We start from the raw sequence: 23,389 nt of genomic DNA on the forward strand, positions 1-23,389 counted from the left end.
ATGTCCACCAGGCAGGGCAATATTTTAATCGTTACAGCGGGGGTACGGGATCTGCCACGCCTAGAGGATCTATACGAGGCCAAGAACACTTGGCACTTTGGCGACAAGGAGACGGCGCCACTGGAAACCCTGTTCTTTAAGAATCAGGCTCAACGACTTTTGGTATACAATAAAGATGAGTTTAATAATTTGCTGGCCTACAGCGAGTTCGCCAACCATCCAAGTATTCCGGTGCTTAGCAACGAACTCTGGCTGCACTGGCTCAATGTGCGGTTTTGGTAAGTTATGAATTGGCATTATCGTTAAGTTCCCTGATGTGATCTCCTTCCACAACAGCATAGAATTTCCCATTACGTTACTCAATTCCATCTTCTTTAACTTCTTCATCTGCAAGGAGGGCAAGCGAGATCTTCTCAAAAAGATTATCTTGGAGGTCTTTTACAATGAACACTTGGTCACCTACATGATCGTGGTCAAGCCGCCGAATTGTCCGCGAGGCCAATACGATGCTGTTCAAGCCTTTGGAAAGACCTTTTACCCTAAGTTCTGCAAAGTCTCAGAGCAGAAGAATCTTCCCGCGGTCATCGTTATCCAGCGAAAGAACATCATGCCAGTTTTATCCTTTCGCAAGGCGCTGTGAGTTGGACTATGAAGAAGTGTATATATCCTTTATTGCTTTCTTTTCCTACCAGACCCGAGGACAATGACGACATTGTCGAGATGATAGATTCCGAGGATCCGGAACTGAGGAGAGAACACGGCGACTTTTACATTGCAGAGCACCTGCTGAATGTGGATGGATCTAAAAGGAATGACAAGATTATAATTGCCGAGGTGCGTAGGATTAGTTTTTATCATTTGCTGTTAATTCGAAATGATTTTCCAGTTTGAGGAGGAGATCGCAGATAATGTCAAGGGAGCAGGCCTAATGTGGCTGTCGGATTCCATTGATATTGAGACGCTGGCTACAAACTTTCACTTGGAGCGTTTGAGCAACTTGACGCGGTATACACCAGGGGTTAAGCACATTCGTGCATACTTTGATGTATTGTAAGTGGTTAGGATGTCTAAGAGTAGAGTTATTATCCTTGAATACTTTTATTTTAATAGCTCAGTGGAGCACAGTTCAACTAAGGAGTTCTACACTAAGACACAGATGGACAAGATCTATAAAATGCATGAAAGTAAGATAGACCAAGAATGTGATGGAAAAACTGAAGCGAGGGATGTTTTATTCGGAAAGTACAAATACGTTTACGAGGGTGAGTACTAGTTAAGTAACAAAAAAATCGTATAAAAAATATAAAATATATAGAACTGCGCAAGGGAATCTACTATATGAAAGCACATCAGGACAAACTGGAGATAGCTTTCGATTTGCCACCTGGGGAGCACTCGCACAACGTAAATAAGATGCAGTATCTGGAAAAGGCGTCTAATGGATTCCTGCTGAAGTTGTTCCAATTGCATCCACTGGTACGCTATGAGTACACCTATTACTCTTTGTCGGCCATGTTCAGTGCTTTTCCTGATCTTGACTACTGTGTTACCATGGTGCCTGCCACCTCATCGACGAGTCCTTGTCAGCGAGAACTGCTTCGATTCTTTTTGGTAAGTAATAATTATATAAAATGTTTTCGAAATAATTTTTTTTACATGTTATCCTTCAGCCGGTTGCCCATCGTCCTAGTAGCTCCGTGACCGAAAGTCTCTTTGTTGCCCATCGAAGTACTTTGTTTGGTGAACTCCGCGTGCAACGCGTCGAGAGACAGGAAGTTGATGAAATCAGGACTATGATATGTTTAAAGTCCTCCAATAGGGATACGCTTATTGACCACGACGATAAGGATTACGACGATTATACAGAGACAGTCCTAAGCGTTTTTGATGGTATCATAGCGGATATTCTAGACAATTCCAAGACTGATCAGAGCTGTTTCACCATACGTTGCGGTCAGTCCAAGAAGCACACCGACTGCCCCTTGGTAGGATTTTTGATTTTAAGGTGAGCTTGACATTCCCGAAGAGCTGCAAGAACATAGATGTCGAATACAGTTGATTTTTTGACTGATTTAAAGATTACTTTTTTAAAGAAATCAAAATATTATTTGTAGTAAATAATTCACTGAGACTGCTTTTAGTTTTTATTCCATATTCTCATAGCACCTACGATTAAGAGCGAAAAGGAACTTCGATAAAAGAAACTATCGAATTTCAATCTCTTGTTTTGCAGCTCTAAAACTTTTTGAATTTATTTCCTAACCTAATCCTCCTGTATCCTAACCTTCAGTCCCTTTTTAAATTACGATGATATAAGCAAGGTATTTATGATGCCACGCGATGTGTTCTCGCTAACGCACAAGCGTGGGGAGATTGTCATGTTCAGGCTGCACCCGTTCTTCCAGATGTGGTGCACTCCGATCCTTCGCACGGTGGCTTTGTACGAAAATTTCCGAGAGTTGTATTACATACACTATTTCAATGTGTGTTGGTTTTGAGCTTCACAATTTGGAAAGAACTAATCTTTCGATTTGTAGGGAATCTCACTGCCCAACGATCTGATGTACAACATGATGCCTGTGGAACCGCGCCGCATGAAGAAGAACTTGTTCGATTACAATTGCTCCTCCTACAAGCGTCGGGGCTCAAAGGTGACGTACAGTACCACTGTAGATATCTGCACCAGTCGCATGCGTCTCTTTTGCCACAACCTGAAGCCCACCATGCACATGGGTGGCAAGAATTCCCTGGTAATCGTAGGTTTTTCTGAAACTTGTCGTGCCTTTCTCCGAACCATCATCTTCGCCTGGAATTCTAAAGAGTAAGATGATTCATTTTTATAAATCAGGATATTAAAATCCTGATTTTGCAGATAGAAAAACTAACTTAACCTTTATACCTCCAACAGTTTGATAAACTTTAGCAAGTACAACTGCCTTCCCATGGTGGACATCACTGTGCTGGCAAGTCCTGGCGTTGTAGAAGCGGCCTACGATTGTGAATTTTCATGCAGCTCTTGTATGAATGGTCGTGACTGCTATATTGACACTGGAAACGTGAATCCCTTTGTTAGGGATACAATGCATCGCATGGACGTAAGGCATTGGGTGCGATTTGTGCCTGGTGTTCTCAAAAAAATAAGGAGGTGAGTGTGGTTTGCCCTTAACAAGTTTAAGAGAATATGAAAATAGGTAGTACTAATGCTTTAAATAACTAATTTTGATTTCTGTAGACTCCAGGTTAACTCTTATTTCCTTTCATCATCCCTAACAGGCAGGAAAAGACCCTGGAGCTTTCGGACGGTTGTAATCTGCGATATGAGAAGCTGGTGTTAATGGCTGCCACGAGGTTTGGTTTTGAGGATAAGGAATTTAAGGGGCATCCGACACCTTTAAACTATATAACCAATAATAATCGCCTGGACAGGATTATTTTCTACCACAAGGTGCGTGAGCTGGTGGACACGCTGGAATCCTATAATGTTATACTCTATGGATATAATCTGTGCGTTTACGAGTGCGTTAACTTTCTGGTCACGCATGGTTGTAATGCCCAGAACATCACGTTGGTCAAGCCCCATATACCGCTTGGATTTGAGGACTTGGGTGATCCTGAAGTGGACACTCTTCTGGATCCGATAATCCTGGAAATGGTTGCCGATCTGGGCGTCACGATCCACCTATCGACCAATTTCAGCGAGTTTATTCTAAGCCAAGACAATACGTTAATCGAGCAAGTGGAGTTCATAACGCATCCAAGAAGGAGAAAAATCCAGCTGAACTGCGATCTCTTTGTTAACTACCTGCAGAATACTTTAAGAACGTCAATGGAGGATGGTGAGATCTATCCTGATCATGGCTACTATCTATCTAATATCTCTACCTTACCAGTTCTCTCTGATGCAGGCATTGAGATGTATGACAGGAGGGTCGTGGTCAATGCACGTTATTGCACTAATGATCGTAACATATTCTCTGCGGGTAAGAATATTATCATGATTCCCAAGCCAAACTTTCAGTACACCAATACCAGTCCGCAAGAAATGGCTGAAAAGGTGAGTCCACATATACAGTTTCAATTTTGACATCCATGGAGCCATCTTTGTTCCATCCATTAGTTGGCCTATGAACTGAACATGATCAAGATGGTGATGCAGTCGAGGTACTCAAGGCCGTACATGTTTACTGGCATGCTGCCAATGGGCTATTATATCACCAAGTTCGTCCAACCGAAGCCCCTGCTCATAGGTCAACTTCCTGTTGACTATTCAGAGCGCATGACCACATATTCTGATGGAGACTTTTGCCGCGTTCGACTAAGCAAGAAAATGATTGTGATAGAGATTCTTTGCGTTACCAAAAGGGTATGCTTCTTTTAGTTATTAGAAGAAATATCCCAATTTATTTGATTAACAAACCTTAGCCGAAGCGTTTTAACTTCTTGGAGTTCTTTTGTGGCAAGCACGCCATGTTGCTCAATGATTTGCGTGGGCGTTATCAATCTGGTTGGATTGACAACTTCCTGACCTTCTTTGAACAACCCTGGACGGAGCTCTTAATGCACGATAGATTCGAGGATCTGCAATTGAAGAATCGCCGACTGCTGCTGGCCATGCTGCTGATGAGCAACAAGGATACCCAAAATATCAGGAGCAGCTTGGAACTCAGCCAGAGGCAGAGGCTGGAGGAAAATGTTATCGATTTTGTTCGAACCTATCGCAAGGATTTTACCCATGAATTTGCTTTGCCCGAGGATTGGGGTGTCTTTAACCTATAATTCAGATTGATTTACAAAGAATTTCAGTGCCCAGAAATGACACAAGGCGCGCAGGTATTTGTTTAAATGTGTATTTTTTGTATTCCATACAACGCTAAATAATTAAACCAATTGCAAGTTTTTACATTGCTCAACATATTAAATCTATAAATAATCAAAAGCGAAAGCCTTCGTTTGGGATTAACCTAAGGGCTTAGTTATTCGGTTCGTTCTGTGATTAAGTTAGCTAGTTCGATTAGTATAACATTTTACTCTTTAGGTCTCAGTGTTAGCTTAATATATATACTACAAGGGAATGGGTTTCTAGAGGGGAGAGCAAGTTGGGGCTCGTCGCCGCGCTTGATCACGGTTCATGGCCAGGGGGCTGAGGCCACTGGGGAAGACAATGACATGGTGGTTCAGCTGGCCTCATATGCCCTGTAAGAATCTTCGTAACTCCTCCTCAGTGTCGAAGATCATGACCGGGAAGGGTGATCCTGGCACGAATTCACCCGCCCATTTGACCTCCACTCGATAGTCGCCTGGTTCGGTTGGATCGTACTAAGGATTGGAGATCATTATAGTTACAGGTAATGTGATAGATTAATTGATTGATCTCACCTTGCAGAGTATGGTCCGATCTTTCTGACTCTCCCGCTGCATCTCCACGCGGAAAGCTCCTTTGGGTCCACGAACCCGAACCGTAAGCTGACCAGCTCCTGCACCCCGAGTGTCGCAGATAAAGCGAGACTGGAAAGTGGCCAGCACCCCATGCTCGATTCCAGGTCCATAGACGCGGACCTAAAATTATAAATAATTAATAAAAAGGTTTATAGAAATAATCAATTCTAGGAAGATTTATAAGCCAACCCACCTTACTGGCATCCGGTGCTCCGGCCACTTTCAGTGCGAATGGAGAGCCCGGAACATTTTGTCCTCCATATTTGATGGTCAACAGATGACGTCCTGGCTCCTGGGGCTTGATATTCAGGGTGAATGTGGCATCGCCATGATCGTACAGTTCGCAATAGGCCACCTTGCGGACTCCAGCACAATGGGCAGTGAGTTCGCCGGGTCCAGCTCTCCTGGTGTCTATCCAGGACTTAATGTCCTTGCCGACTATACCATGACGTAGACCCTCGCCAGAAGCAATCACCTTCGTGGCATCCATCGAAGAGCCAACGGCCACCGTCAGCGGGCATCCCTTGACTAATCGACCGTTCCACTTAACGGAAAGATTCAAAGTGCCCGTCGTGGATTTTAGAGGGGTATAAGAGGCCATCCATATGTTCTCGCTGGGCCTGGGTTGCGCCAAGCTAACTGGCAGCGATGTGTTGTCTTGGCTAGTGAGTATAACCTCGGGTCTACCAGCCGGTGCATTCGAAGCATCGATGGTGAAGTGGGCCACTTCTCCAGCTTGAGCTGCAGCGAGACCTCGACCCATAAGCTGTACCTTATCCGCTGCTTGTTGACCCGTGACGAAGGCACTCCTTGGGCACTGGGTGATGGTCAGCCCGCTCCAAGTTAAGTCCAAATCATGTTCACCGGCAGCCAGATTCTCGCCAGTGATATTTAGGCACATCTTTCCATCGACCAACTTGTCCACAGGTATTTCGATACCATCGATGCTGCAAACTAGCTTTCCCGGTCCAGCATTCTCCACATCGAAAATGATTCTTGCAGGGAGAATCAGTCGCCCATCATGATCCACCAGAGTTCCCCAGCCACCAACAGGTGTAACCTTATTGGACTCTACGCAGCTGATATGCCACGGAGATCCCGGCAGGCTTCCCCTGTTCGGACAGCTGGCTCGGATCTCGTATTTTCCCACGGAGAGAATTGTGTATGAAATGCGCCACTCATTGTTGCCCAAAGCCTTAATCTTGGGCTCTATCCTTTCGCCATACTCGTCCAAACGTTCTATCTGGACATTTGGGGCAATGGGACAGTAGACCACAAAGGAGGCCTCCTTGTTCCGGTGGCATACTTCCAGTCCATGGCCAGCTGCTCGGGCATCATTCCTTACTCCACTTGACGAGGCGGTAAAGTTCAGGGGTGAACTGGGAATTGTCTCTCCTCCATACATGAGGGTCATCTTGTAATTGCCCGGCTGCGAGGGCACAAACTCCACGTTGTAGACTCCTTCGGTTTGCTCACTAATCAGAACGGGAATGCTTTGATTGCTTGGCGATATGGCGAAGGCCTCCAATTCCGCAGATCCGGCATTATCCGTACGCACGGTGAAGCTATTGGGACTATGAAGGGCCAGCGGTTCCTTGGTAACTCCTTGGGTGGTGACCTTGCTGCTGTCGAAGGACTCGCAGGTGAAGGGACTGCCAGGCAAAGGCTTTGATTGGTGGAGGACCTCTGTGGGAAATGACAACAGATTAGTGTCTTGAACTGGAAGAAACCGAATGATATTACTTACCAATCACACACTGTCCTGGTTTGTTGATGGTGAACTCCGCCTGGAGGTGTCCATTCTTCGTCTGATAGCATCTCACTGGCAAAGCCTGACCTCCTGGGCCGGAAACCACCACATCGAACTCTCTAGCTGGCCTTTTGACCGTGTCAATGGCAAACGAAGTGGTTTTGCCCACCCGAGACTGATACAATCCCAATCCACTGACACTGATTTCCTTGCCAGCACTAGCGGGTAGGACATTGATCTCCAGAGGCTTCAACGATATGGGCACTTCGTTGAAGAGGATGCTGATCTTGTGGGGAGCCACACGCGTTGGCTGGTAAACTATCTCGTACACTCCGGACTTAGTAGGTCCTCGGATAGTGTGCGGCACTTCGGTAGCTCCGCAACGCACTAAGGCAGACAGATCTCCCTGGCCAGCTTCGTTCAAGGACACTCCAATGCTAGCTGGACGATGGCAGTAGGCCTCGCTTACCTCTGTAATCTTCACCAGAGTGGGATCAAAGACGCACAGAGTGCGGGATCCAATGTGCTGTCGTGTTTCGCGATCTATAAAGCGCAGCGTGTAGTTGCCCGTCATGTGGGTCCGGAACTCCGCTGTCTGCCGGTTTATTGAGTACGGAACAGACTTCTGATCGGGTGAGAAGATCTCAACAATCTGATCGTCTGCTGGGAAATCAATAGCTGCCAAACTACCAATCTGAATGTGTTGAGTGTGCTGCTGAATGTCCACTCGGAATGGACTTCCATCCACGGCCACCTCGTTGAAAGTGATGTTCACGTAGTGGGGTTCCGTGCTCTGAGGCACAAAGGTCACATCGTAGAGACCACGGGCACATGCCACAACCTCGGCCTTAACAGTGCTACTGTCCGTGGAAACCACCAGTTCCAGCGTTCCCTCACCAGCCCCTGCAGCATCCACACTGAAGGTCACTGGAACACCCAAGTTGGCTGGTCCGTACTGCTGCTCCAGTCCGCTGATGCTCACCCTGGAGACATCGAAAACATTGCAACTGAAGGGGGATCCGTTAATGTGCTGATCGTTGGCAGTCACACTGATCAGATGACGACCCACAGTCGTGGGACGGAACGATGCGGAGTAACTGCCTCCATCGTGCTGACTCAACTGACAGTGTTCATTATCGCCCGATGGCGAGGTCACAAAGATTTGCGGCTCCACACCCTCGAAACCCTCGAGTTCAAAAGTGTTGTCCATCTTGACGGCTGCCTGCTTGAGGCATTCTCCCATGGCCATGGCTCGTGGTAGTCCCATCGATGGTGATGCCGCTGCAGCGGCTATGTGACAGCTGAATGGTGAACCCGGCACCGGATGTCCGTTGAATCGCACCGATAGCGAGTGGGTGGCCGCCTCCGTCGGCTTGAAGTTCACCTTGAACCGGGCATTGCCCTCGGACTGGACAAAGTTGGGTACGTTTTTGCCATTGACGGCCACAATGATCTCAAGGTTACCAGCTCCCGCCTGAGAGGCATTGATACCGAAGCTCACACTCTTGTTAACCACGCCAGCACGTATATCCGTGACAATAACCTTCTCGGCGGAGTACGCTTTGAGCAGGAAAGGGCTGCCCTCCACATGGCCACCACCTGGCAAACGAACCTCCACTGAATGGTCACCCACTTCCATGGGCTCAAACTTGACATTGTAGCCCAGGGTAGACGAACCCAGTGGGTCAATCTTCACGGGCACACTTCGTCTGGCTGGACCCAAAACTTCAACTGTGGGTTTGGTGTCTGACTCTACCACGAACTCAAAGAGGCGACCCACGCTGACCTTGTCCATGGTCTCTGGTGATTGGATATGTGCAGCAGCTGCCACGCGGCAGGTGAAGGGCGATCCGGGAACATCCTGGCTATTGAAGCGAAGCTCCACAGTGTGACTCTCAGCTTCACGGGGCGTAAAGCTAATGGCATAGGTGTGTTGACCCTGAGCCTGGGCGGAGGTTGGAACCCGCCCTCCATTAACCGTCACTTCTAAATTGCCTGGTCCAGCCTGGGATGTCTCCACGAGGAAAGTGACAGCCTTGCCCACTGTTCCACTGCTAACATTCTTCACCTTGATGGCGCTGACGTCGTAGACCTGGATAATAGAAAGTTAAAATGAAGTTCGATTTTTAAATAACCCTAACTTTTTCTCAGTGTAAGTCCAAACTTTATTTAATCCAAAAAATTACACATTCTTCACCCACCTTAGCTGCATATGGACTTCCGGCGGTGGCTAATCCATTGACCGTGACATTGACTCGATGCTCGCCAACTACTCTGGGCACGAACTCCGCCTTGAAGACACCATCTGCGGACTGATGCACTTGGGCGGGAACCGACTGGCCAGCAGGTCCTGATTTGGCCAGTATCGTATTTCGTATTTTTGTTTATCATTTTGATTTCGATTTTAGTATTGATTAATTATTGTGTATTTTGTTTGATTTTGATTTTCGGTTGCGACGCGGCCGGAAATGAGTTTGAGATTGATTTCGTTTGTTTGTTTTGTTGAAATTCGATAATTGGGCAACGATTCGGTTGGGTCAGATGTGTGTTGGGTTAGTGTTTAGTTTTCAGTCGCGGATGAAGCGAAAAAATTTGGAAAAATGTTCACTTTATTAGTAATTTTTTAGACTTTAAAATGTTTGGGCTGTCGGGGGGTCTTGGGTAGTAGTTAGTACCGTTTAAGATTAGTTCGAGTCATTTACTTGGAGTGCGATTAGTTTTGATTGATTATTGTATTGACTGTGCCAGAAAGGGTTAGTAAACGGGTATGTGGTAAGGGTCAGAGACAGTACAGTACAGAATAGATACAAGTTAAGAGCAATCCCAAGTTGATCTGTAAACGAGCCTGCTGGATATACAACCTATTTGAGTTTGTTTTAAACCATTTTCGTTTTTTATTTTATTCAAGTAAATCTACACATTAATCAGTATGAAACACATTAGTAAACAATCGGACATTAGTAAATACTTCATTTTGTTATTGTGTTGGCATAGAGTTTCGCCCATTCGGAGACTCTGTCTGGGGTTATTTTGTGGTTCGGACGGTTAGCGAGTATATATACACCTGGTAAATAGTATATATATATGTATATATGTATTTAGAGGGGAGAGCACAGAGACTACTCCCTCGTTTAATAGGTAATAGGTAATATAAGTATATGCATATATTTATATATAGAGTCTAGTACAAAAGATTTCGCCGTCCTGAAATATAATACAGATACAAAAGTGAGCAACATTATTACAAAAAGGACATATAATTACAAACAAGGGACAATCACAAATGCACACAAAACACACAAGGAGTAGGCTTGAACTACATGAATAATATGGCCACTGTATGGTATCCATGGAAGAGATTCCATAACTTGCCCTTTGGCATATTTGCATACATTAAGCTGGTTCTGGGTACCCAAAAACTGAAGCTTGAAATAAGATCTCTCAAAGCAGTACAGTCGAACTTCCCTAAGCCAAATCTTTATATATCCAAATGCCTTCTCTGCTGTAAGTTCCAAGTTAAAGCTATCAATCCAAAGCAATAAATTTACAAATTACATGTTATTTGTTTCCAAACTTAACTTAAATCGGTTAAGATACGATGTTAACTATCTATTTGAAAAAGAGTATCTTTTTCTCACTAAGCTTATGCTCTTTAAGTTAGTAGTTCCTGCCAACGAAGTTCGACTGCATAAGCAAATAATAAATGTGCTAAATAATTACACAAGCACGCACAAACTACACGACAAGGCTGCGCATCTCATAAATCCACTCTCTAAGTGCAGCACCTTGTCTTGGGATTCTTGGATTCAGCTGGAGACATGAGCCACATGTTGGGTCTGGGTCTGGTGATGGGAGGCGGTGAAAAGTGTGTGGGGGTGTGTGGCATGCTTGGGAGTTTCCACAACGATTTCCGCTCATACAAATTGCCTGTACAAGTCTTTGTGCGTGAGGTGTGAGAGAGTGGGTGCGATGCGGATACAGATACGAGTTGCAGATACGAATTACAGATACAGATACAGATACAGATACGGTTACTGCTACCAGATACGGATATGTGTATGCAAATGGATCCAATCGAGTAATACGCTTAGCAGACACAAACATTTAGCAAACGAGCAATTAAATTACGAGCCTTAAGATTAAAACCAATGCACAGAACACAAATTTGGGGCAATGAAAGGGTATCTGAGGGATGGATATCCCCATACAATCAGATGACTTGTGGTTAGCAGGAGTGGGAATGGGCCCAAGGAGCCCGGTTGGCATTGACTGGTTGGCCATTACTGGCCATCACTGCCTACATACCTTCCACGTTCACCTCGATGTCCTCCAAACGGCCGCCATTGTGATTGATTACAAAAGAATTGGTCTGATGCACGGGTCCAGGTCCTCCAAGGGACACCTGGGGCCCGGCCACGCCCCCGCTGATGCTGACCGTAATCGGACAGCCGGGCACGGGCATTTTATTGAATGACACGTTGATCGTGTGCTCGCACGACTCAGTCGGCACAAACGAAACGGAAAATCTGCAAGGAAAAAGGTAATAAAAGTTGAAGATTAAAAAAGAAAATGGTAGAAAAATGTACTTTAAAACACATAAAACAAAAGAAAGGCTTAGTAAAAGAAAGTCGTCTGATTCGACCAGTATATACCCTATATTCACAGTAATTAAGAAGCTTATATAGGGTGGCTCACGAAAGATTTGCGTTTTAAAATCGCTATAAAGGTATCAATATTTTCCAATTTTATTCGAGCGTAAACCATTTTGTATACCGCAAATCTTCTACTAAATATCTGACAAATCGACAATAACATTGAAAATGTCAAAGTGAAAATCATCGATAGTTCAGAAAGCAAACGCTACATGGGCCACTCTTTAAATCGAATAATGGCTTATTAACTGAAATTTTGAACTTGGAAATTCCCTTTTTGGTTCCTCAAATTAGATTTTTGGTTAGATATTATTAATAAACATATTTTGCTTTTTTAATAATAAAGCTTTTTCTTTTTCAAATCGTGATCGTAATTATAATTTTAGAGTCAGGAACGCTTTCTTTTGCCTGACGTATACTTTTTAATCAGAGTAATGGCTGTAATTAATGGTTCAGGCAATTACTAAAATTATAGTTGTTATAGTAATTATAATAGTACAAAAGCTTAAGTGGTCTCAATTTGATGAAAAACTAGAGAGATTAAGATTATAAAAATAAAATATCTTGAAATAGAAAAAAAGGTTTTTAATAAGTGAAAATGCCCGACTTACCTTGCACTGCCTTGCGGATGCACCTGCGTGGGAATGTTCTGTCCCTTGGCCGAAATTGTTATCTCCAGGTTGCCCTCACCGGCATCACCCGCATCCACTGTAAACTGCACCGGCCGTCCCATGGTACCTCGCGAGACACTTCCCACCACCACCTTGCTGGCATCGTAGGATTTGGCCAGGAAGGGGGTACCTTGCACAGCAAAGCCGTTGTACTCCACATTGATCGAATGGCCGCCAACGGTGGTGGGTGTAAATTCGGCCGTGAAGCCAGCGTGGATATCTCCAGTCACCCGGACAGGCAACTCGCCCTGGGGACCGCGCACACTGACAGCCAACTCGGCGGCTCCGCCTCCGCTCACGGTGATGTGAAAGGAGGAGGGCCGGTTGACCGGGATCAACTCCAGATTGGAGAGATTGAGGAGCACTCGCGAGGTGTCCGCCACGGCGCAGACAAAGGGACAGCCGCGCACCGTTTCACCATTGAACTTAATGTCAATCAAATGGGACTTGGCTTGCTCCGGCGTAAAGGAGACCAGGCACCGACCACCGCCCACGACCTGGACATGATTGGGCACCTCGCCCTCGTTGATGGATATCTCCAGCTGGCCTTCGCCGGCGGCGCTGGCATCCACGCGGAACTGGCACGGCTGACCGACCACGCCGCCATTCACCTCCGTCACCTGGATTAGGCTGGAGTCGTAGACCTTGGCGATCAGCGGGCCGCCAGCGATCTTCGTGCCGTTGATAGACGCATCGATTACGTGGGTGCCCACCTCGGTGGGCACGAACTCGATGCGAGCAGCACCATTTGCCGCCTCATGGGTGACTCTGGCGTTCAGCTTTGACTTGCTAGGAGTCAGAACCGTAGCCACGCACTCGCCCTTACTTAGGCTTTGTCCAGGAGGCGGCAGTATCTCAAAAACCGCCGGCGTATTGGCGGGTACCAGGCGAGTGGATTCGCCCAGAGCGGTCAGGCCGGGTGAGGACATGATTTCAGCGTGCCACGGTGAACCTGTAAGTAATGCAAGATAGATTAGTATCTTAATGGGAAACAAGGAAGATTGCTTTGCAAATTGGCATTTTAAAGAGCTGACTTAACGACCGAGTAGCAAATAACGATATTTGACCCACAAAACCACTGTGTGCACCTGCAGTTCAGGTAATTGAGACGAATGTTATAGTGCCACTGATGTTGGTGGGTGGCTCAAATAGTTCAGAGATACTATCTAATATGCCCCACATTCATCTATTTTAAGCTATCGTTATTAAGACAATTTACTCTAAAGATAAATGTGCAAAATCTGAAATTTGATATTCTGGATTGCTCCACTTTCGATGCACTGGTTATTGTTAAACACTTAAGATGTGAAATTGAATCTTAAAGATAGAACTTAGCAATCAAACAACATTTTGTGACCCACAAATCAGAGCTGAAACTGCAATTGAGATAATTGTTATACAACGAAGATAGTTTTTGATTAAATTTGATGTTGTGTGTTCTTTACCCCACAGTTAAGACATCTTAAGAACTTGAGGAGGATTTAGTTATTTACAAAATCTTGATTAAAATCAAACCTGCATGTCCTGTTAGCCAAATCTTGTTAATTCATTTTATAGTTTTTTACTTTCTTCTTCGACAGAAATTCCCATTCTAATTAATATGAAATTTCCCATAAGAATGAAATCATTTAGTTCCCACCAATAGGTCGTACATGCCAGCTACAAGTTCCCCCACCTAACTGAGTCAAAACTTTACAAGCCAACCTCGCATTCTTTAGCCGACAAGGTTTCCGCTGCGACTTTGCATTGTTTCTCGCTGCGTCTCATTATAATTGTCGCAATCTCAATCTGTGCCGCCTGGTTGCCGGCGACAAGTGCGTATCTGTAGCTCTGGATCTGAGTCTACTGAGCTGAGTATCTTGTGCCTTAACTTTCAGTCAACATGGTTTATATATATATATATATATATATCTTCTTTGAGAAACCAATATTACTGGTACAGAGTCAGAGGAATGTTTCCAAATGAGCCCGAAAGCATCATTAAATCGTTTGGAGGAGCCGCAATCGAGTGGCTCGGATGCCAATTTGCGATGGTGGAGCAGATTGGCAATTGGCTCGTTAAACGCTCGCCTATTTGTTGGCACTCTCAGCATCTCGCAGCATTTTTATTGGATTTTGGTGTTTATTTTTTTTTATACATTTCTTTCTGTGTTTGTTTGCCTGGCGCTCAAATTTACTTTTGTTTGCAACTTTCCATGCATTTCTCTTTTTGCAATTGTTGCACTTTTCCTTTTAGTGCTCGTTTGCAGTTGCTGCTGTATTGCTGTTTTTATGGCTTTCCATGAAAACTGCTGAAACGGTCAGTCGACAGTTCGATGGAAAAAAATCGAGCTGTAGTTGAGAAACTCTGTCATAGCTCAAAACTTGCCCCGTTTTGGGTTCCCCAACAGACGACAGACGACGGAATCGCTTAACGCGCGACTTGTCGTTCCCTGGGAAACTTCTCCTTCATCGCGGAACTCAAAAAAAAAAAAGACACATAAAAAACGCACAAGCTGTGAAAATCTCTTTGGCGAGAGACACTTCCCATCTTCTCACAGTTTTCGTAACTGTTTGTTTTCGGTATTCTGCCAATTGGGGCCATCATTAATCAGTTATCGCATTCTCATAACTCTGCTCATGGCCAGCGGCTATGCAAAAAGTAACATTTTACAGTTAGACGACCGCCGATCAAAAGAGTCCAACGCACCCAGCAGAAGTTGGTCGACTTCCCCCCCCTGTAGAATGCGGCGGCAAAAGTTGCTGTCGCTTCTAGGCAAAGTTGTAAATTGCCCATGGCAAGTTGCAAGAGCAACTGCACTTCGACCAAATGAAAAGCTGTCTTTTTTCCGCTTTTCTGGCCAGTTTCCCAGTGCCAGAGTGCTAATCGCATCGCTGAGTTGTTGCCTCCCGGTCGGAGAACAAGTGCAGCTATGTGGCATCTAACGCTGTTATTCAATCTGCATAGGCATCTGCTGTAGCCCCACACTGGGAGTTATTCTTAGGGAAATTAACTACATTTATAAGGGAAATTAAAAAGAAACAATTTCTAAAGAAAATCACTAAGGCAAGTCTCTAATGTGTTGATGCTTTCTATGACTAACGCATAAAAACTATAAAATTCTTCAGCAGAAGGCTCTAGATGAGATGGCTTCCACAGTTCCTATTTCTATAATATTCCAAATTTAAAGTCTTTGTTTTTCTCTCAGTGCAGGCACCTGTATGTTGTTTGTTTGTTTGCCTGCGGTTACGTGACTCGCCGCAGAAGCCCGTTAGATGGCCTGCAGCTGTCGCAGAAGTCTGATTCTGATTCAAAATCCGTATCCGAATCTCAACCTGACCGTTACACCAAACTATTTTTTGAATGTTACAAAGGAAGATTTACGTTTTTGTGGCTGGAGACTGGAAACCGGTGCCGTTGACAGTGCTAGATTGCTGTAGAATCTGAATGTGAGGCTGAAAACGCTCGTAGACCTTTATTCTTTTGGTTTTGAATCAAATCACAATAGCTGGCGGCACGTCTGAACTTGAAAGAGGTGGAAATTATTTCGTGTAGCGATTATGTCAGCGGGTTGTAAATGATTTATTTATGTGTAAGTGCGGCAATCTGAATTTCAACAAGACAACAACGATTAAGCGAAAGCGCTTATAAGAATTTGCGGAGCGTTGCACAAAATGACATCGCGGCACGACCACGATTCGGTGCACGTTTTAATCGCGTTTTACCACGACACTTTAGTTTTATACACGTTTTTAATAGGTTTTTCTTTTTTTTTTGTTGCTGTTGATGTTAAGTATTTATAATCACTCGACTTGAACTCCAGCTCTCTGTTTTTTCTTTTTTGAATGGGGTTGGAGTTACACGAGGGGGTTAAAGGGGTCTAAAGGGGTTAAGGGGCGCGTCAGAAACCAGTTAATGCTGCAGCCTTTGCTGCTTTTCGACAATTTTCGTTATTAAATTATGCACAACCCAGACAGACAGACTGGCAGGCAGGCAGGCAGTTTCACTTTGAATGGCGGTGGCTCATAAAAATCCCAAACGCCGGAGCGCTGGAAGTGGGAATGTATGCCAATATGCTGAGCGGAAATGGCCAAAAGCGTTGGGTAAAAGCGGCGGGCAAAAGGAGGCTAAAATCGAAGTGAGAGGTGTGGCCGAAGCCGAAACTCATTGTTAAACAAAAAAGAAACGAAACGGAGCCAAACGAAATCGAAATGTTTGCTCACGATGCTTAAACTTTAAGCATATATTTCGTGAGCTTCAAAATCGGTGGAAAGTGGCCGACGTGGCCAAGAAATCGCAATCTGCTCCGGAGATCTGGCGCATACCTGTCGCGCCCTCCGCATACCTGACTGACAACCTATCCCAACGGGTTTTGGGCTGCAGCAGGAGCAGAGTAATTCCATCCAGGTACCCGGGGGGAAATCGGTTTTCTCGGTGCAACTTTGATTTCCGCCTCAGCCGTCGAGAGATATATAGATATAGATATAGGCATATACACACAATGCACTGGCATGCAACAAGTGCGCCTTGAACCACATACAACTGCATCGGTTATCTGTGTATCTGTATCTGCGCCTTTGAGTCTTGGCCAAGAGTGGAAGTGGCAGTAGTTGGCAAACCAAGATGGCTGCCCCTTTGTCAATGCAAAAGTGGCTAATAAAATTGCATTGCAATGCGGAGACAGTTTTCTTCGCATTATTGATTCGGCTTAGCCAAAACACAGAGCCACCACAGACAAAAAAATAAACCCCTGCACGCTGCTATCTTCGGGTTGAAATATTTCCAGCTTAAAGGTTCATTAAACTGGTTTTTGTTCGCACAAGAGACCCCGAAATGTAGAAAAGGAAAAAAAAAACAGAGAGTGGAGGGGCGAATATTAGCATATTTCTTTGGCTTAGAAATCTCCGACACGGAATCTTTTTGATTCGTTTCACATTCCGGGAGCCCAAAAAAAGAGCTCATAGTTGTTCTTTTCACAGCCAAATGCTAGTTTGTTTACGCGTGGGGTTCTTTTTTTGAGTTTAACACACAATTCTTCACTTTTATCTGATTCTCCGCTAGCCACAATCACAATTTTCTTGCCAATTTTCCTGGCGTTTTGCGAACCGATCGTCTGTTAACTGCGTTGCCGCCGACGTGTCAGTTTCGTTTGGAGCGCGATCTTCGACTGCCAACGCGACTCTCGATGGGAGCGCCGTCAACTATGAGTTCCGAAAACCCGTCGAGCAGGTAACGCCGATCGCTGAGAGGGCCAGAGAGAAAACAACGGAGAGATCGCGGCAGGTGAGCACAGGTGAGCTCAGCTGAGAACTAGTGATAGTTTGCGGGAGAGGAAAACTCAGAGAGCGACTCACATTCCACGAATTCGCCGCACAGTGGCTAGAAGATCTTCAAAAATCTTTAAACTAAACCAGGAAGCCAACCATCTATATGTGAAGTTTCCTTGTCAGCTGTTACATTCTCAAAAATTTTTGGATTATTATCAGAAACTGGTTCATTTTGGTAAGTTTTTCCAGTTTTAATAAATAGAAGGCATGAATATACCTAATGAAACTTTCTGAACAAACTTAAACTTTCGAAGAAAAATACAAAAATTAACAACAACATTTCCTAAAAAGTAAAACTTAAATATTAAATACCTAATCTAAGACTGTTTCCAAATATAAATACTTATAAAAACAAATGATTTACCAAAAACTAAATACCTTGCCTGAAAGAATAACAATAGAAGATCGAGTCAGCTATTCCTATCTAAGATTATGGCCAAAATAAGTGGTCCCAAGTGAGATGCCTTTATAAGCAACCAAACCACTTATCACACCCACATATCGATAAATGCTCGAAGTTAAGACTCACCTGGAACTGTTTCGCCATTGAAGGTGATCTGCACCGTGTGCGTTCCATGTTCGTGGGGCGTGAAGCTGGCAATGAACCTTTGACCTCCCAGCGAGCGGACCGAGGAGGTGACGCGCCCGCCGTTGACCAGGATCTCCAGATTGCCAGAACCCGCCTTCGAGCCATCGATCTCGAACTCGACGGGACGTCCAATGGAGCCATTCGGAATATCCTGCACCCGAATAGCCCTGGCACCAGTGGCGTTGCTATCTATCGGTCGAAACCTAGAGAGTGAGCTATAACCATAACCCGGAGAAGGACCATGGCCATTGCTCTCGGTAACCACATGCTCGCTGGACTCTTTCACGGTTTTCGTATATCCGCCGGACTTGTCCGTGTAAGTATTGTTCGAATGTGACTTGACTGTAATGGCACTGGGTCTGCAAAATATTTAATAAATTTTTTAATTTTAATATTTACATTTTGTTTAACTTTTTACTTTTAGACAGATTCAAAAAGGATTTATCTTAAAATTTTAAAAATTAACTTACTTGTAGCGCTCTCCATCATCGGGGGAATCCCGGCGATAGTCCGACTGCTGCTGCTGCTGCTTATGCAAAGCGAACTTGTTGTACTGGGTGTTCCGGTGCGTCTCGTGGTCCAAATCCGGCCTGTTGTACTGCAGTTCCGTATTCAGCTGCTTCTCGGTCATGTTCGCCAGCGATTCGAGCGAATTGTGCGAGAGCATATGCTTCGTCTTGTTGATGACGTCCCAGCTGTCACGCCTGGCGGAAGCCGGCTTCATCGAGGACACTCTCACATTGGAGGAGTGGTCGATACGCGGCTCCGGCGATCCAGTTCGACGCAGTCGCTCAGCTGTTCCATAAAGGGAGGGACTGGCACGAACATTCGAGTCGGTAACATAGTTCGAGGTGGACTTGTAGGTCGAAGACTTTTCCACAGTTCGCGACGATTCGTAGCCATTCTGAGAAGCCAAAATTAATGTTTAGTCAAAGGATTGCATTGGAAATCTCTGGAGGCGACATTTTTTTGATAAATGTCTAAAAGTATGCAGTAAAAATGAAGCATCAAGACCTTTATATTTGTTAGACATATTTCTAAGCCTCTGGAGATGTCTTAGACTTTTAAGTCAAATCTGTATGTTTTTGACCTTACCTTGGTCACTGGGCTGGTCAAGGGACTACCCATCCGATGGGTGGCCGTGGTAATGTAGGCACTATTGGGGGAATAACGTTGCACGGGGGAAACAGAGGCGTGTCGTGGACTGCTGGTGATATTTCGCGTAGAACTTTCGTACTGGTTGGACGTCTTGATGGTCAACGGGCTGTGGGTATGCAGCTCGCTGGATCGGGTCTATGGAAAATGAAAACAAGGATTAGCAAATATTCGGAAAAGGTTAAGTACACAAAGCAGGCAAGAGTTAATCTTTTGGTTTTCGGATAATTCTCTTTTTGGGATAGCAAATCGAAACAACAAAAATTTAGTTACATTGAGTGTGGGACTAGGTATTGGACTAAGCGATCTGGTCAGGGTACTGGTGGCCAGTTGCTGGTGCCGCTGCTGTTGGAAGCTGCTGCTGCTGCTGGTATTGATGCTGCTGCTCAACTCACGCTCCTCGCGTGGCGGTGTTAGCTTGGGCTTGGTCACTCCACGTCGCTGACTGTACAGCTCGTTCTCCTTGTCATAGTAGTAGTCGTTCTTCGTAGAGCTGCTGTTCGAGGTCTTTGAATCACGTCGCCCGTTTAGAGTTTCCGTATAAAGATCGGCCGAGTTAAGATACTTGACCGTGGGTGAACTACTAACTGGAGGGGGAGCTGGCGGCGGTGTGGCGTGGTTCTCCTGTCGAAGGTAGTTTTCAGTGTGTGTGTTTGGGGACCGGACCAAGGATGGAGGAATGTGGATGTGTATGTGTGTGTTAGCCAAAACATTCAATTTTGATGGGTTGGGTGATGTGAAAGAAAATCCCATGCCGCATGCCACATGCCTTACTGCCCCCTGCATTTCTACTTACCTCGCTCTCCCGCTTATAGTACCTGGAACTCGAACTGTGATAGTCTGTGGTATCCAATTTGGGCGAGTATTGCGGTGAGTAGCTGTTGGTCCTCTCCGCCGTATTGTGCCTCGAAAGGGAGGAGTTTCGATAATCATTATGCCGGGTATTCGTGGTCGAGATGAAGTGCATCGAAGGGCTCTCCGAACGGTGTTTGCTATCGTGCAGCGGGCTGCTTCGCGTTTTCCCAGATCTTCCCTTGGTGCCCACACGCATGCTAAAATTGTAACGAACTATTATTACCTAAACTTCACTTGAAGATCAACAGATCTACTCACATGAATGGCGAACCCTTGACATCGTAGCCATTGAAGTAGATGTACACCCGGTATTTACCATTCTGCCTGGGCATGAATGTTACCCGGTACTTGTTCTCTACAATCTTCTCCACAGAACAGACCAGCGAATGCTTGTCATGAACAATGTCTACATGGAGTTCTCCTGATACACCCACTCCTCGAGCATCCACCTCGAAGGTATGCGCCCTCAGCGGCATGGCCCCATCCAATCCGTGAACGGAAACTCCAGAAGCATCGAACACGGCACAGGTGAAGGGTCCCCCTTGGATGTGGCGACCCTGGTAGGTGATGGCAATCTCCCAGATGCCCGCCTCGTCCGGCTTGAATATGGCACTGTGACCCTCGTCGATCTTCTTCAGCGCACAGTTATGCGAGATGCCCGTGGGCGAGACAGCAGTGACCAGGATGTCTTCCGTCTTGGGTGCACCGGTAGCATTAACCAGCACCTCGACGAGACTACCCAAGGCACAGGGTGCCATTCCCGGTGGAGCCACTTGCATCAAGCGGGGCAGGGCACGGAAGAAGTGCCCACCCAAGCTGTCCTCGCCGATCTCCACCACAATCTCATGCATTCCATATCGCTCCGGAACAAAGACTCCTTCGCCATGGGCATTGAGTCGCACAGGTTGTCCTGGTTGTCCGGAAGGAGGGACCACATGGCAGCGTACTGAGCTCAGGCTTATATCCCGGGACATCACATCGATACGGAAGTGGGTCTGCGTGTGAATCGGACATTAAACATTTACCTACTGCACTTGACACTCTGAAGTTCTGTATATTTAAACAGTTGTGGGCAAGACGATAGCACTGAGAATTTTAAAACATCATTTAACTCTCCGAAAACTCCCTTTTAAAGCTCTTTGATATACAGACTTTCTTTTCAAATTTGCAAAAAAGTTCTTTAGATAAATAGAAGGAAAAGGTTTTACCAGAAAACAGTGCACTATTATTATGTTCTCAACTGTATATACATAAATGCTCCACTCACCGGTTCGCCCACCCGACCGGATGTGCTTTCCAGGTAGACGCTGACCAGGTCCGATAGCGGTGGCCTTGGTGGAACCCACTGCAGGTGGGCCGCGTAGGCCATGATGCCCAGATGCTCCACTTCCGGGTTGGCCATGTCCTTGGCCGTCAGGATGGGCTGCACACCCAGCCGGGCACCGGCGTCCACCGCCTTGCGAATATTATTTTCGTAGTGGAAGGGATCGGTGCTGAGCTTTTCCGGTGCAGGCGCCGACCCACCCAGTCCCTTAATAATTTCGCACATTACGCGGCCATCGTTCCAATCGGTCTGCAAGATTAAATCGCAATTAAGTGTTAAGCTTTTTATTGGTCAGCAAGGAAGTATAAGAGCGGGCAATGAGTATTTATGTTTCTTTAATGCACTTGTTAATCATAATTAAAAGGTAATATGTTAATGCGTTATATTCCTTTGTATTATAACATGAAAAGTTCCGTAAACATAATTTAATCCCAATAACTTTAGACTCACCGTGAAGTTCTTGACAGAATCCTTAACCTGAGTATTAACCCACCGCATGGTGGCATTGTAGCCAGGACCGCCAGGCTTCATAAAGTACGAGAGGTACGTCATGCCCGACAGCTCATCCAACCAAGGTGAAGCCAGATACTCCGGTTCCAGGACCTTGGGGACACCAAACTCGCGCTGTGCCAAGTCCATGGCCTGGGTGCAATTTCGCACACTCTGGTTGGGATCGAGACTACGCCAGTGCGGAAACAATCCCGGCTGGCAGTAGTCCAGCAGAGCCGCCAGATTGACGCCACTATTCCAATCGGTGGTCAGATTGGTAATCCTACAGTCCGGCAGAGCGGCCTGCAGCCATGCCAGCATTAGTTTCCTTGGCGGGAACTTACTGCGTCCGATCTGATAGCGTACAATCAGGGACCAGATCAATCCCAGGATTAGCTTTATATTCCCATTGACAATATCCACATTGCCGATGTTCACCAGCTTGATGTGATCTGCCTCAATGGATTTCAGCGCCGTGGTGGCGTTCTCCAGATAATGATGCTGGTTGGCGGGTCGGCGATTCCACGAGGGTTTCAAGGGACGCGTCTGGAGGTTCTCCACAAGAGCGCAGAGGCAGGTGCCATCGCAGAAATCCGTGGCCCAGTCATGAACCTAAGAAAGACACAATAGAAATTTGCATTAGCTTTTCTCCATCATTAAGAAAGGCAATGGGAAATGTTGTGGAAAATAAATAGGCTTAAGATTATAGTTTTGGCCAAGTTAGGGTAATTTTGTAGTTTACATAATAGTTGACAAATATCCAATACTCAAGGTGAAGACTCCAGTGTTTCGCAGATTATTATGGAATGTTTTGTAGTCTGTATTCCTAAATTAAAATATTCCCAAACTAAGACATAATAAATCACAAGAAACTATAAAAAACGTCTTAACCCAATGGATTAGTTTAGACTTTGCTTTTGCTTAGACTAATGATTCTGTAAGCACTTGGCGCCAGGCATTAGTTTGAGCTATTGGACTCGATGGAGTACCTACATAATTCCCATCAGAGATTAGCGCACGTATGCGACGCCCTCCCATGTCTGTCCATACGCCAGAGGGCCGCATGACAGGCAGCCTTCCTAATGAGCAATCAACGCCCCTTCCGCAAACTGTTGGCCCACTTTACAAGGTAAACCGCCTGCTCGGAACTCGGAGCTCTTG

At 45.5% G+C, this 23,389-nt stretch overlaps 2 protein-coding genes across 5 annotated transcripts in view; one reads left to right on the forward strand and one right to left on the reverse strand.

Annotated features, from left to right (window-relative positions):
• LOC108112485 (cilia- and flagella-associated protein 61) lies at window positions 1-4,900 on the forward strand. The gene is made up of 14 exons (XM_017222354.1): window positions 1-278; window positions 337-636; window positions 693-834; window positions 887-1,050; window positions 1,111-1,262; window positions 1,316-1,611; window positions 1,671-2,005; window positions 2,291-2,483; window positions 2,538-2,821; window positions 2,909-3,145; window positions 3,274-3,836; window positions 3,891-4,054; window positions 4,118-4,363; window positions 4,423-4,900. Exons 1-14 carry the CDS (start codon window positions 1-3, stop codon window positions 4,774-4,776), a joined length of 3,708 nt encoding a protein of 1,235 aa, XP_017077843.1. The 3' UTR covers window positions 4,777-4,900.
• Window positions 4,834-23,389, reverse strand: part of LOC108112482 (filamin-C) — a 24,836-nt gene continuing 6,280 nt past the window's right edge. The window contains exons 3-17 of one of the 4 annotated variants that reach the window (XM_017222344.1): window positions 22,190-22,840; window positions 21,683-21,988; window positions 20,674-21,410; window positions 20,357-20,612; window positions 19,834-20,184; window positions 19,501-19,698; window positions 18,876-19,309; window positions 18,346-18,764; window positions 12,450-13,461; window positions 11,492-11,712; window positions 9,388-9,536; window positions 7,184-9,278; window positions 5,630-7,122; window positions 5,377-5,556; window positions 4,834-5,316 (exon numbers count right to left, since the gene is read on the reverse strand). In XM_017222344.1, coding sequence (XP_017077833.1) covers window positions 5,185-5,316; window positions 5,377-5,556; window positions 5,630-7,122; window positions 7,184-9,278; window positions 9,388-9,536; window positions 11,492-11,712; window positions 12,450-13,461; window positions 18,346-18,764; window positions 18,876-19,309; window positions 19,501-19,698; window positions 19,834-20,184; window positions 20,357-20,612; window positions 20,674-21,410; window positions 21,683-21,988; window positions 22,190-22,840 — 8,634 coding nt within the window. In that variant the 3' untranslated portion in view covers window positions 4,834-5,184. Of the gene's footprint in view, window positions 5,317-5,376; window positions 5,557-5,629; window positions 7,123-7,183; window positions 9,279-9,387; window positions 9,537-10,056; window positions 10,391-11,491; window positions 11,713-12,449; window positions 13,462-15,873; window positions 17,680-18,345; window positions 18,765-18,875; window positions 19,310-19,500; window positions 19,699-19,833; window positions 20,185-20,356; window positions 20,613-20,673; window positions 21,411-21,682; window positions 21,989-22,189; window positions 22,841-23,389 lie in introns of those variants that run through there. The other 3 variants (XM_017222345.1, XM_017222347.2, XM_017222346.2) reach the window with 3 other exon arrangements.

This window comes from Drosophila eugracilis, unplaced genomic scaffold (genome assembly GCF_018153835.1).
Source record: "Drosophila eugracilis isolate 14026-0451.02 unplaced genomic scaffold, ASM1815383v1 contig_90, whole genome shotgun sequence".
Classification (NCBI taxonomy): Eukaryota; Metazoa; Arthropoda; class Insecta; order Diptera; family Drosophilidae; genus Drosophila; species Drosophila eugracilis.